At 38.9% G+C, this 14833-nt stretch overlaps 1 protein-coding gene across 1 annotated transcript in view; it reads left to right on the top strand.

Moving 5' to 3' along the window:
- LMBRD1 (LMBR1 domain containing 1) overlaps positions 1-14833 on the top strand; it is a 153521-nt gene that overhangs the window by 30905 nt on the left and 107783 nt on the right. Inside the window, exon 4 of the mRNA XM_018560883.1 lies at positions 12361-12458. Within this exon, the coding sequence (XP_018416385.1) occupies positions 12361-12458 (98 nt within the window). The remainder of the gene's footprint in view (positions 1-12360; positions 12459-14833) is intronic.

Here is a 14833-nt window from a genome sequence, read left to right on the forward strand (position 1 = left end):
TCTGCACTAAAAGTGGAAAGGTGATACTAGGGGTCTTTTGGATGCCCAGTTTTACCCTAAAGAGGACCTGTCACCACCAATATACTATCACAATGGGGCGCTTGCAAGCCCCCTATGTGATAGCAAGTAAGTAAAAAAAATGAAGTTTAAAAAATATTAAATAAAACAAATGTAAAAAATTTGAAGGCCCCCACGAGCATGTGCATATTCACGTAAACGCGTGTCGGGCGCGCCTATGTACCAAAATGTTGATCGCGTTACACATGTTGGGTATCGCCACACACGCCAGTCTATGGACTTTTTTGGGTACTGAGATTTGTCGCTGTTTCACAGACGCACGCAATTTTTAACCTGGGCATGTTGGGTATATATTTACTTGTCGTAACCTCATCTTTTATATTTTATTTAAAAAATGTGTATTATATTGTGTTTTGGGGCACCCCCACTGGGCACTGCTCTGTATTCCAGCGGCGAGGAGATAAACTGTCACAGGAGGCCGAGCAGTGTGGGAGGAGAGTGCTGTGAGCGGCCGGCGTCTCTTTCCCCCGCACCGTTCAGCCTCCGGAGACAGCCATTGCTGTCACCGGAGGCTGAGCTCTACTCCCGCACCGCCCTGCCCAGCCTTCTGTGACAGTGTGTAGGGATGGAGACCGGGTACAAACACTCAGTGATCCCTGAGTGTTAGTAAACATACTATGCCCTCAATTATTTACAGTCTCCTTAATTATGAATTAAGTAGTATCTACATCATTTCCTGTTCATTCATGATTGTGGATATAGTAGACTTAGTATCTTCACAAGTTATAAATAACCAGGAACACTCAGTATAGAGTATTCCTGTTAGTTTATCGCAGGGGCTGCAGAAAAAGAGATTGAGGACTCTGTGTCCTCAATCTCTTTTTCTATTTTAAAAGGGAAATATCAGGGGTCTGTTTTTAATTATTAAAACTTTATTTTCTAAATAGATCACAGACAGCTTATTCTCACATAAATTATCAATTAGAACAATACATTCATATTATTCCTAGTGCATAGCATCACTATGCTATGCACTGAGGGGTCTGTTTTTTAGACCCCTAATATTTCCCTGAAGCCCCTAAAAGTAAAGAAAAAAAATAAATATAACAAATGTTATTCTTGTGCTCTCCACACCAGTAAGCATGTCACATTGTCAAACTTAAAGCACTCTTTAAAGCAATCAGAAGAGTCCTAATTGGCTAAAGATGCACCATACGAATATCAGCCGATTTTTGTTTGCGATCGCATTTTCCTACGATATTCGCAAGGTTTATGGGCAGTGTACAACCACAAATACTGTACAATGGTACGACTTTTGACTTTCCCGCAAGCTAGAAAACTTCTGTCAAATGGTACAAAATTTGTAAGGTTGGTGGAGTTTCCGTACGTCAAAAATCGCACGATTAACACTGCTCATGCACAAACGAAAATCCGTGCCGTCAATTAACGAAATTCGGCCAGGTGATTTTGCTAGCGACCACTAATTGAACTGTGTAATGATCGTTGCATGATGGGGCCGCCGTACGAAAATCGGACAAAAATATTCGTTGGATGATTGCAAGGTGCATGGACACCTTTAGAGTACTGCTGTGCAAGGTGGTATGAAATTAAATTTTATATATATAGATCTATAGATAGATGGATAGATCTATATATACTAGTATTTACCCTTTTACTGCCAAGCCCTTATATTGAAAGCATTAAAACAACCTCTCCTTCTTTTTACCTATTTATTAAACAAATGTTTGCATGCTTTCTAATATGCTAGGAACCAAATCTTTCATTTGTTATGTTATTCTTCTATAAGGATTTGCACTGGTATATATTTCATATGTAGATTATTATTGAATGTGTTTTAGGCTAATGTAAATGTTATATATGCCTAGAGCTCAGCTTTAAATAAAATTAGTTAAACTATTTTACAATGAATGTAGCAGCTAGCAGTAGTCACATTCAACTGGACACTCTTTGCCAGTGGCGGAACTACCGCCGGTGCAGGCGGTGCGAACGCACCAGGGCCTCGGGCCTGTTGGGGGCCCAGCACAGTCCCAGCGCCGGATCGGTACCAGCGGCCAGCGGGCCCCCCATCTCTGCGCTGAGAGTGTCGGATCATCCGTTCATCCGACACTCCCGGCACAGAGATGGGGGATGGGCGCTGCTCTGTGTCCCAGCGGGGAGGAGAGAAAGTGACAGCCGGCCGAGCGCTGTGGGAGGAGAGCGCTGTGTTTGTGTTTTTTTTGGGGGGGTGGGGGCAAAAAAAAATCTTGCACCAGGGTTCCTTAGGTCCGCTACTGCTCTTTGCCATATACTGTATTCAAGTAGCTTCCTCAGTTCCAATGAGTGTCTGTCAGCAACATGCTCCAACATTTTATAGCCTCCCGGGTAACTCGGTCATTTTTTACCACTTTCACTGCCAACAACGAATGCCGTATGCCGCTGGCAGCCGACCGCTTTAAACAGACTCCTGGTGGCTTTGCTCTGTTTACTTGTGTAATGCTGTGTAACGCTGATGGTCGGCTTTACAGTATACTGGAATCAATTCTAGTGGCTGAGCTGCCTCCAGATCGCTACTAGGGGAGGTGAAGATTGCGCCCCCTTCCCTGCGTAACACCCTTGCCTTACTTCCCGGGCTCCACTGCCCCTCCTGCTGGTCCAGGACTCGCATCACAGTTGTCGGCAGGAGAGAGGGAGAGAAACTACCCCAAACCCCATGCTAGCATTTACATTAGCAGCACTTTGATCTCAGTTTGTTGAATTTTAGATTTGTATCAACAAAAGCTAAGATTGCTTCATTTGTGTGTTATTTGTAGCACTGTACTGACTTACAGGGAAGCAGTCATGATAATATAGAAGCTTCCATTGCTGTGCATTTTCTTCAGAGGCGTAAGCTCCTTGACCATAATTCTTGCTTCATTACTTTCTGTAGGGGCAAGGGTCCCAACTTCATTCAGCGTAGTGACTCACTCCGTTTAAAGCTAAGGGAAAGGATAACAGACCCAGAGCTTCTAGATATATTCACCAAATGCTGTAAAATCAAATAATTTTTTTTTTAAAGGGGCAAAAATTGTGAAAATTTGTAAATACTCTTCCTCTCACACATTTATTTTTTGAGACAGAGAAAACCAAATAGATAGGAGTGGAAGGTAGAATTATACCTGCCACTGCCATATTTGAAGAACATCTAGTAAACATTTGCAGAATGTATGCTATATTTTTAGTAGGATGTAATGACCTATATTGCAGGGAATGGTTTAAAAGGTTAGGTTAGATATGTATTACATCTGCTCATTGTCAATCATGACGCATATTGTGTGACATAGAACGGACATGCAGTGTGCTGTGTGAGCAAAACTTTACGCTGTCCTCATGTCCTTTCAGAAAGATCAATTCACCTTGCTGTGACTCATCCTTGGCTTATCCATCTCATTCAGTTCTTTTTATGTATGCTTAAACACAGATTTCTTATCTCATGAATCATGTCAATACTCGTCATCTTTGCTGCATATCTTGAAAATTCTTTCTGTATAATATGACATTTAATCTGAATTTCTAGGACAATTTGAAAGGTTACAGCTTTTTTTTTTTTTTCTCAACCAAACTTTCATGTCTTTTGACTTATTTTTTTAGGTTGTTGATGCATGTAACATCTACAGTTTAAAAAAACAGATGCTTAAAAGTATAGATGACATGTATTTATGTTTTCCTTTTGCCACAGAAGTTGATTCCACACAATCCTCCACTTATGAGCTTAGTGAGCAAATAACACAATTACATTTTTAGTGTAACAAAAAAAGTAGATTACTAAAGTATATTTATCGCCAAAACTTAATTTTTTGGATGGAGTAGAACAGGGTTAAAACTGAAAACTTTTTTTGCGTGTGTACCTCTGAGGAAATGTCCCTTCACTTCCTGTGCCAGAGATGCAACAAGAAGTTATAGCAACTCTCCCAAAGTGAGAATTGCCCTCTTAGACAGCTGCCCACAAAAAAAAATAAAAATTGGTTTTGCCCACAGATGCACTTTATAAAGTCTTTGTTGCAACCTTTGTCTTAGTTGATATAATAATGGGCCTTGTGTATTTTCCTACTCTGTTTACATTAGCTTTATTCATATGGCTTACCGAACTAGTGTCTGTAACGTTTTACTGTTTTCATACTCTATAGTGATCACTTGATGGTAGTTACGCACTTCTGCCATTTTTGCTATAGTCTGTAGGTGGGTTTCAGAAAACTAAAAAAGTAAATGCTTTGTTCCAAGCCCCTGCAGTTCACTTCCATAGAGCACTCACTGAATAATAGATGGTTGCTGCCTGTCAAGTGGATCCAGTAATGAAAAGTTTTTTGTTTGCCCCATGGTAACCACCTGCATTATTGGCATGGTAAGACAGGTGCCATACCCGTTGGTGGTACAGGAGTCAACCACCTATTTCTTGATGTTGGCTTCTGTGTTGTGTCAAGATGAAGATTACCTACTTTGTCTGGATGTGACACAGTGGTTCTTGTTCATTCTTTTTGATACCCACAGTGAGCCCCCAGTAGGAAAGTCTCTTTTAACAGACCTGTTTCAGATCGGAAGCAACATTTTAAAGATTCATCCGTCACAAGCATGTACAAGCACTAATAATTTTTTTGTTGTTTGATATGATATATCACAGTACAGCTAAAGCAGTTGGAGAGTATATTCAACTACATTGACAGATCTATTGTAGTTTTTTTTTTTCTCTTTAAAAAGGCTTTTTTAATTTTGTGGATATATTGATCCGTTTCAACTAATTCTGTCTATTGGTGATCAATTGTTTAATACCATTACAAGCAATGAAAGCAGCTCCAGGTGCTTTATTAATCTGTGGGCTGCTGTCTTTTTTTTTTTTTTTTTTCAATAAATAATGCTGATTATCAGAGGAAGATTACTTCTCTCAGGCAGCATATTTTGGCATGTTATTGAGTTTGTAGTTGTGTTGAACATTAGACACATTTGCATGTCTTTTAATTGTTCTTTGCCATTATGCAAAATGTGCCAGTATTTTTGTTTTATCCCAGTAGAAAAAAAAAAACAATTTCTTTCTTGTTCATTTTAGGATTTAGTTAAGATAAATGGGTTATATTGCTGCCTTCAGCAGAAATTACACTGGTAAACAAAAAAGTCATTGGCCATCCCTGTATAACCTTTCTCACTCCCAGCATGCTTCAGTTTTTTTGCTAGTATCATAGGAGGATGATTGTTTATCCTCTACAGGTGAAACTCGAATAATTAGAATATCATGCAAAGTTCATTTATTTCACTAATGCAACTTAAAAGGTGAAACTAATATATGAGATAGACTCATTACATGCAAAGCAAGATAATTCAAGCCGTGATTTGTCATAATTGTGATGATTATGGCTTACAGCTCATGAAAACCCCAAGAACCCCAAATCCCTAACCTCAAAAAAGTAGATTATTACATGCAATCAATAAAACAAGGATTGTACATAGAACAATATCGGACCTCTGAAAAGTACAAGCATGCATATGTACTCAGTACTTGGTTTGGGCCCCTTTTGCAGCACTTACTGCAATTACGTTTGCACGATATTCTAATTATTCGAGTTTCACCTGTACTTTTAATTGTTTTAACCATTTTTTTGTATTTGTCGTCATACTTTTTTTTAAAAGATCTTTTTTTACTTTAATCAAGACTTCTTCATCTACACCAGGGGTCTCAAACCTCCGGCTCTCTAGCTGTGGTGAAACTACAAATCCCATGATGCATCTCTCGTCGGGAGTCATGTCTGTGGCTGTGAGAATCTTGCAATGCCTCATGGGATTTGTCATTCCACCACAGCTGGAGGGCCGGAGGTTTGAGACTCCTGATCTACACGCTAAGCTCAGCTCTTTATGCAGCTGCCCAGATCGGTTTATTCTTGGAGATGTTGTACCCGGACCCTGCTGGATCGAAAATTGTAGGGCCTGCCTGGAATGTGACTTTTGGGAACTGGACTCTGCTTGTGCTGTTTTCCAGACCTTTGTGTACTGTGTTAATTGGCCTCAGAGCTCTCTCCATATCCACAGCTGTTGCATAATCCCTGTTGTGACCCAGTCTCTGAAGACTCACTTTGTTAGTATGCCCAATAATGTTTTTTTATTCGGTGTCTTAAATTAATTTGCCTGGCAGTGCAATATGTCAGATCTCAAGCGCAAAGGGAGTGGTCCTGCTGTATCCACTAATATTGCTCCAAAACCTTAAAGATCCCATATTGTTTCCTATTGACACTGTTGAACCTACTTAAATCTGTAACAACCAGCAAGTGATACGAGTACCCCAAGTCCACACACTCCTTGGAATTTCCCTTTAGCTCCAGGTTTCTGCAACCAGAATTTGTGGGCAAAACTAGAAATATGATTACAGACTCATAGAATCTGTACGCATACGTCTACACTCTCTTCTCCCAGATTCTTTATTTGATATTCCTGCAGCTGTAGCAGCCTCTGAGCCTTCTGGTGCAGATGTGTAGTCGGCTGAAGAGTCTCTTAAATCTGCTCTAGATTAACTTGTTCCTGAAGAGTCACAATCAACTAATATTGCTCCAAAACCTTAAAGATCCCATATTGTTTCCTATTGACACTGTTGAACCTACAACCAGCAAGTGATACGAGTACTGTTACTAGCCTGAGATCCTTGAGAGGCATCCAAAACTGTGAAAACTCTTCTCGTCTTCTGGTACAATCCTTATTTGGACCTGCTTTGTATAGAGACTGAACAAATCCTGATAAGTTATTCATTCTTCCTTAATGCTTTACTGACCAATATCTGTTTGAGTTGACTTTTAATTAGAAGTGGGCTGCCCTCACAGTGGACCCTAATATATCTTGCCTTAATAGAACACTGCCAAAAATACATTTTGATACAAGTAGTCATCTTTGAACTGGCTTTAATCATTCGCGGACTTGTTGGCTTTCACTCGATACTACAACATAGAGTTTTCATCAAATTGTTGGGGGTTTTTTTCACCAAGGTTACAATTACCGGGATCCCATATTTAAATCTTTTTAACTATTTATCTGGATCGGGTGTTGCAATTTAGAGAATACATTATTGTGGATGCATGTCTTAATACACCTATATAATTAAATGTGATTTTTTTTTTTTTCCCCCCATTATTAATGTGTTGGCTCCGCTGCTGAGAGGGCTTTTTTGCTGTATTAAGGCCCTTATATTGAATCGCTTTAATAAATGTGAAGTAGATTATACAATCTGATTGCATTGTGTATGGCCAGATTTAGTCTAGGGTTGCACAGGAGATGAAACTTTGCTGCTAAGTGCTTTTTCTGCTTGTGTCATTTAATTAGCAGTACATTGATATCAATGTGCTGCCAGTGTGATAACTGACAAGAAGTGGTGTTAATATTGTAACAGAAAATTAGAAAATTAATCAAGCAGAATTGTTAAGTTTCTAGGTTCTCTTAAAAGCTGAACTTCAGACTCATATAAAAGACACATGATGTAGCTTGTCGGAATGCTAAGAATTGAAAAATTGTATTGGATCCCTAGGATGGTGTTATGACTGCATAGCTATCCTGTTCTTTTATCATATACATCCATAAGTTTAGTATGATATAACCTTCTTGCTGTTTGGTTTTAGGCTTCCTGTTTATTTTTTTTTTATTTTTTTTTGTTCCAATAAATTTTTATTCAACACAAAAGTAATTTCTTATTTCGGTCTCCGTCACATTAGACCATCAAAGTTTGATCAACAGGGTTACAAAGGTTGAGCATAGGTAAAAGACACACAAATAAAACAGAACAACACTAATTTTCGTCCATGGTAGGCTAAATTACAGATGAGCTATCCATAGTGCCGGTATGGCTGATCCTTACAGATATCATACAAACATTTAGGAAAAGGAAAAAAAAAAACCCCACAAAAAGGGGGAAGCAATTTGTAGGATAACCGTCTGAACCATACATTAACCAGAGTACATCAGTCCAATCACCATGTAAAATGGCATGTATGATCCGACGTCACTAATAACAACCTAGTAGGCTTCCTGTTTATGATTGCACCCAGTTGGGAGGAAAAGACTAGGGTATATTGATCCAGAGGGAAACCAAATAAAGAATAAAGGTAAAATAAATTGTTTAGTTTAGAGTAAATGGCAGAACCTAGAGCAGGAGAAGGCAATTTTGAAGGCAATTCATTTTACTCCTATATGAAGTTGAGCTTCTAAATGTTTCTTTCCATTCTTTAAGGTCAAATGTCAAATTTTTACAACTTTTAATTTGAAATGTAGTTTTCTTTAGTGGAGATGGGTTTGTGATTTCAGCAGACACGTATTTATATGATCTTTCAGCAAAAATGTTTTAGAGTAACTATTGGTTAAGACTAACAATTGGATATAAATTCTTTTCAACCCAATTAACCAAAATATGTTTGTACAGTAACCCTATTGCAGCCTTTCCCAACCATTTTACCCTCAAGAAATCCTTGAAAACATCTTGAGATCTCTGGGAGCACCCTAAAAAATACCTTTCTAATCTATAGCCTGTGATATTTAAAGGAGAACTATAAGGTGAGTGAAAATCACTCATCCTCATAGTCGGAGCCGACTCGTGACAATGAAACTGTCGCACGTCGGCTCAATAGATCGGGAAGTGAACTAACGCATACCGTCGTTTGCTCACTTCTCGATCATCTCCCTGCAGAGATCGATCCCCGCAGGGATTCCCCCACTTCCCGCTCCCATCCTCCAGCGCTGAGTGGAGGAATGGATGGAGGAGGGGGCGGGTACAGCTGCCTCTGCCTTTAGATGGGCAGAGCCAGCACTCACACAGCTGGGTGGATCTCGACAGCATTGTCGGGATCCGTCCCAGCTTTGGCGGTCTCAGTATACCGCAAGCGGTAGCTCGCGATATACTGAGCTTTGGGTCACAGGAGGAGACTAGTACCCCATAGTTTTTTTTTTATGTTATGATTGAGATGTAAGTGAAGAAAATAATATACAAATATAACAAACACTAATAAAATATATGACAGACTTACAACCTAAATTCATACAAAATACTAAACAACCTAAAGCAGAACCATGGTTGGAAAACCCTGCACTAATGTCTTGTGGAACCGGAAATATTTAGCCAATAATCTGGTGTATGTAATGGAGATAAATTCTGTCTTCAATGCACACATTCAGTAGCTGTCCACCGCACCTACACTGTGTTGCCGAAAATGCTGCAGGTGCGGTTTTTCATGCAATTAAGTGCAATGCTAGCCCATTGCAGAGTAATAGGCTGCCTTAACGCATGCAGTTTCATGCTTTTGTGGCAGGCACAGCGTTAACACCCCTACAGATGTGAAGAGACACTGAATGTTCTTGGTTATGTTTTACCAATTATGCTTACCCTTATGTTGTTAGCCTACAAATACGACAATATTTTTTTCTAAAAATTTTGTAATAAAGATTTGTAAGTAGTTCTGTGTTTTGTGCTTTTGGTTAATTCTACCATTAATATAGAACACCTCCCAATGTACAGTATCATGCATTTGTAAAAAGAAAACGCAGCATAACAATATGTAGTAAATGGTTCTTAAATTGGACCTCTCAGTTTACAAATCTGCATCAATAAATTCCAGTCTTGTCACAATATACAGAGTTGGTATAATTCGAAACCTTATTGTATGTGTTTTGCAGTGATTTACCTTTGCATGATTTGTCACAGTCTTTCAGTTCTTGTTTTGTCTTCAACCATTCTCTTTATTATCCTTTTCTTAAACCTGAACTTCAGGCAATGTTTAAATACACAGGTGATTTACATTTGAGGGGATGTTTTACCTGCCAAGGGATTTGCATATCAATGCATTAAGTCCTGTAATTTAGATATTTCTGCCACATAGCACAGGCAGGTAAATTTACACCACTTTCTCTTTTACAGTTACGGAATACATGCCTGACACCAGCCCATCCCAGGCCTATTGATTGGATAGTTAAAGAGCAGTAGCATGCTTAGGAGCTCCTTGTTAGCATATTTGCATGCAGCTCACCATATTGTCTTCCAGTGCTGCCCCTCCCTCTCCCAGTGCTGCTGTACAGAGGGTACACAAGGCTGAAATAAGGTCCAATTGGAGTACAAATGTTCACATTCTAAGATTTATTAATAAGCACAGAACAACATTTATATAAATGACTGGGTGTCTTTTACAACTGCCTGAAGTGCAGCTTTAATGGCATTTTAGATAGGTGATATTGCAGGAGGAAGTTTTAAGATATATTTTTATAGTCTTCTCCTGCCTTTTAAAGTCTGTTATTATCTGTCTCTATTAAAGAGACTAAGAGGCACTGATGCAGGACGCATAGATGAGAGCAAGTCATACAAACCTGACAGCAATACTTTTTGTGACTTCCCAACTTTATCCAAAAAAAAAACTTTGGCTAGAATTTTGTTTGAAGGCTTAAAGAGGCTGTGTCACCTTGCCCATACAGGGCAAAGTAACAGTGTTGTTGCAAAGGACCCCCACTCCCCTTACTAGCAATCACTTGCTGCTCTTTCCACAACCGGTGAAATAGAGATTGTTGTCAGCAACCCGGTTGAATGATTACAGTCATGTCTAGCTATTGGCTACTAGACCCGGCACTGTCACAGGGGAGGCGGTTTGTATACAGCTCTATATTTGGAATTTCCGAATATTGTGGATGGCTGCCAACTATGAAAGAGTGGTGAGGGGGTACTGGTGAGCATAGGGGTTGGGCTCGGGCAGGGGCCTTTGCAAAGATGCTGTTCTTTTGTCCTGCCAAACTTAGTTTTGGGACCTTACAAACACTATTAGATCAGTTGTCTGAAACTTTGCCTCTTTGTATGCCCTCATAATGGTAAGCAGGAATGGGGTGTAGGATTGTATTAATGCTCTTTGGTTAGTCTTCATACTTTGGTAGGTTTTCATAGTTTGGTAGGTTCTCTTGTCAAGTGGTCATACCAATTACTTTTGCCTGTTATAAAATAAACATGTTAACATTATTTGTTTAGATACATTTCTCCTATAAGGAATACCTTTTACTTTTTGGAAATAATTATTTTCTTTGATGGGTCTGAAACACAAAGCTAAATTCATTGTTTTTTTTTTCCCCCTCAATAAATGCCTATCTTACAGTAATTGATTTTCATTTAAGTCGACTCTCTTAACATTCTCAGATGGTGTTTGTTGTCAGTGAGGCTTATTTGGTCATCAATAGGAAACCTTTTGGTCAACTTGTTAAAACTCTGCCTTAATGATATGCCTTTACATGTCTGCAATTTTGTACTTGCCCTATAGTTGGAATATGAAATCTCTTACTAGAGCAATGCATTGTATTGGTGTTCATTTTCCAATTTCTTGGTTCAGTGGTTGCATCCACATGGAAAATCATTTGATATGTAAGGATAATGCATTCTGCATGTGCATTTTCATATTATTTTGTTTCAAGACATAAGAACAGAACAAGAATAACATTGTTTTTCCAAGAAACTTTTTTCTATAATGTCAAACAGGCATTCACATCAGCTGTTGATTTCCCATAATGGGCATAGCATTAAAGTTAAAAGTATCAATGATTTCAATGGTCTTCTCTTTTTAGAATTGTTTAGTTCATGTGGGGTAATACAAATTATGATTTGTCTGCATTCCTAAACTGTGCAACTCTTCTCTGATCATATCTGCATGCAGATATCTAGGCACTTCAACATTTTGCAGATGAATTATACACCTGGTGTGAGCATCCTTAAACAAAATGGGGTTGCAGAAACTATGTTTTTTAAGGATACTAGTTCAGATAAATACATAGACTGCCATTACTAAGCTCTGCTTTTCAAAATACTTGGTACATGGCTGTTATGTTGATCCAAAGGCTTCAAATCTTTGAGTGACTAATCTGCAGCAAATATGCCGACCAGGATTTCTGGCTTTCTTCTGATAATGCTAGCTCCAGGTCAGTGACTCTGAAATAATTGATACCAGAGACAACCAGGGAACAAGCAATGTTCACAAGGAGGTCAGAGCTGACGGTCTCCATATTTCTCTCAGTACAGGTTTACTTTAATATAATCAGTCTACTGCATTGTTTACTAAAACAGGGACCCTTGACTATGCTAAGTAGACAAAATGGTCAAAGGTTAAACCGGCGAATAGTAACAATGATTCTGGTGTTTCAGTATAAATTCTGCTGTAAAACTTGATTTCACATTTACGACATTCCTTGTAATGGTATATGATTCAAAATTGTGCAGCAGAAATAGGATTGATATTTCAAGCCAGTATATATAATAACAGTATAAACTGTTCAACACATGTTGTATTAATGTTTTGTTTTATTTATGTCTCCTTTCTTGCTTTTCAGCATTATATTCAATTATTCTGTTCTTTGTGTTTTTGTGGATCCCCTTTGTCTATTTTTACTATGAGGAAAAAGATGAAGAGGACCGAAGTCACTGCTCAGTAAGTTATTTTGTAATATCCATCATCATTTTTATTTGAATTGTGTGTACATTTTGCAGTAACCAGTGTTAAAGATATTCCGGGCAAGCAGTAAGGTACTAATACATTTTCACTAATGCATTTTTCACCCTTTACACCTTAATTTTGTGTAAGTCACTGTAGTCGCAGGCACCTCCATAGGTGCAGTCAAAGAGTAGGAAGAGTGTGCTTCCTGAATCCTGCACTATGTAATATCCTTCTCTCTTTGCTTAAAGGAGAACTATGAGGTGAGTGCTTTTCACTCACCTCATAGTTCTAGCCGACCTGTGACAAATACATCACAAATTGTATTTAAACTTCCCAGGCAGGAAAGAATCTGATTGGTAGCTGTGAGAAACCTCTGCTAAATTTTGGTGCACTATAGCAGTACCTTAAAGTGATAAAGTCAAATGCTGATGAGATCACTTACAATGAATCACTGGCCCTGATACCCTGTTTTAGGGGTCCTATAAAGCCATCCTTGTGTGTGCTAGTAGGCTGTGTGCGTCTCCACAAACACAGGCATGGCAGACCAAGCCACACCCTGTTGCCTCCCTTTTTCCTTTTCCAAGCTAGTAGATGGGACAGCTCCTGGAGACTGTTCTGTCCCTTGTGATCTTGAATTCAATAGGAAGTTTAGGGACGCTGAGCAGAGCAATTTGAAGCCAGCTGTTTGGGAACATAAGTATTGAAAAAAAGTTTGAGAGTTTAATACTACTTCAATCGAACACTGTGAACAGATAAGCCACACTACCTGTATGCATCTTGAGACTTTATTTTCAATTTTGGCTAAAGTTTACCATGAAAGTGCAACTATAGGCTTCTATATGACAGTCTAAACAACTCCAGTTACTAATGTGATGCACAAGCCCCATAGAGTAAACAGACAATTTCCGTTAGCTCCCCTGAGTGAGCCAAATCCTCCATTCGTGCCTCACATTCTCCCATTCTCAGACACTGCAGCCTACAGTGGGAGCGTTTCAGCAACATCGTTTGTGCTGTAAATCTGGAAAGCAGTGGGCAGGACTACAATTGTCAAAGTACCGATTGACAAGTTACAGGCTTGTGAAAGAGCAGTGACAACTCTGACAGCCACTCCCCCTACAACATTTCCTTATACCACTGTAGTGCAATCATGGGATTGATAACACTGCTTTAAATTCAGGCAGTGCAGCAATGTTGCCACACCATCACATCAAGCTGCATTAGGTGAACTTCAATGGCAGGATCAATAGGTGAGACTCTGTAGGGGGGCTAAAACCTGTGAGTGCAGGTGCACATAGAATTAAGTGCTGCAGTGCTTTTAATGAGAGTCTATAATTATACTTTTAATGATTGCAGTACATTTACGGTGAGATTGCAATCTGATACATACATTCCTGCCTCTACTGCTCAAAGTAGCACCAATATCAAACTTGCTTTTGACCACTTCTAACAGGTGTGTCTAATATAACCTAAACAAATTATACTGATGTGAATGTTTGTTTATGTGCCTATAGCTGTTGCTTGATATGGATTACAGGCTCATTGGATGCAAACACAGACAAAACCATTACAGTTTGAGAAATGATGCTTCCAAATGTTTACTTGATAAGTGCCTGTATCTGCCAGTGCCTTGCTTGATAAGTCTCATTTATTTATCATGCTTTTTTGACACCAGAAAGCCGTTTGGTAAACATGCTGCTGGTGTTTTTTTGTGCTCTTAGTTGTTTGGCAGTGAACGAAAAATCTTGTGGAGCATAGCGAGCTTACGTGCTGAGTACATTTTATGTTTGTGTCAATCATTTGTGTCGGTAGTGATGCCATAGACAGTGCATTACTTGAGCCACTCAACAGAATGCCATTACAGCATGCTGATTCAGCATAATTCTGGTGTAACGATCATGAGGGACCTATGTGCTCACTATGCTCTGATAAAAATTGTCAATTCTCTGTAGTTAACGCTTCAGCAATAATTTCTAAAGTGTTAAATCATTGTTGTGCAGCCAGTTAAGAAATAAAATACATAAATGTTATATGGTTTGTGTTTTAAGTCATTTTGTTTTTAAGAAAAAATGTATCCTTGTGAGATGAGTCATTTCTTATTGTAAATCTTAGCATATTCTTAAATTGGGTCTTAAAGCAAAACATTAGTTTGAAAAAAAATTGCAATTCAAAGTCTCTACTGCCAAAAAAAAGACAAAAAAAAAAACCTTCCTCTGGCTTCTAGCATTTAAAAAATAATAGTATATGTTAGCTGTTTTGTGCAGCGTGCAGATTAAAGGAGAACTATGGGGAGAGTGAAATGCACTCATCCCCATAGTTAGAGCCGGCGTGTGACACTGCAGCTGTCACACCGGCTCTATAGCTCAAGAACT

Source organism: Nanorana parkeri, unplaced genomic scaffold, assembly GCF_000935625.1.
Source record: "Nanorana parkeri isolate BGI_ZX_2015 unplaced genomic scaffold, ASM93562v1 scaffold484, whole genome shotgun sequence".
In the NCBI taxonomy this organism is placed as follows: Eukaryota; Metazoa; Chordata; class Amphibia; order Anura; family Dicroglossidae; genus Nanorana; species Nanorana parkeri.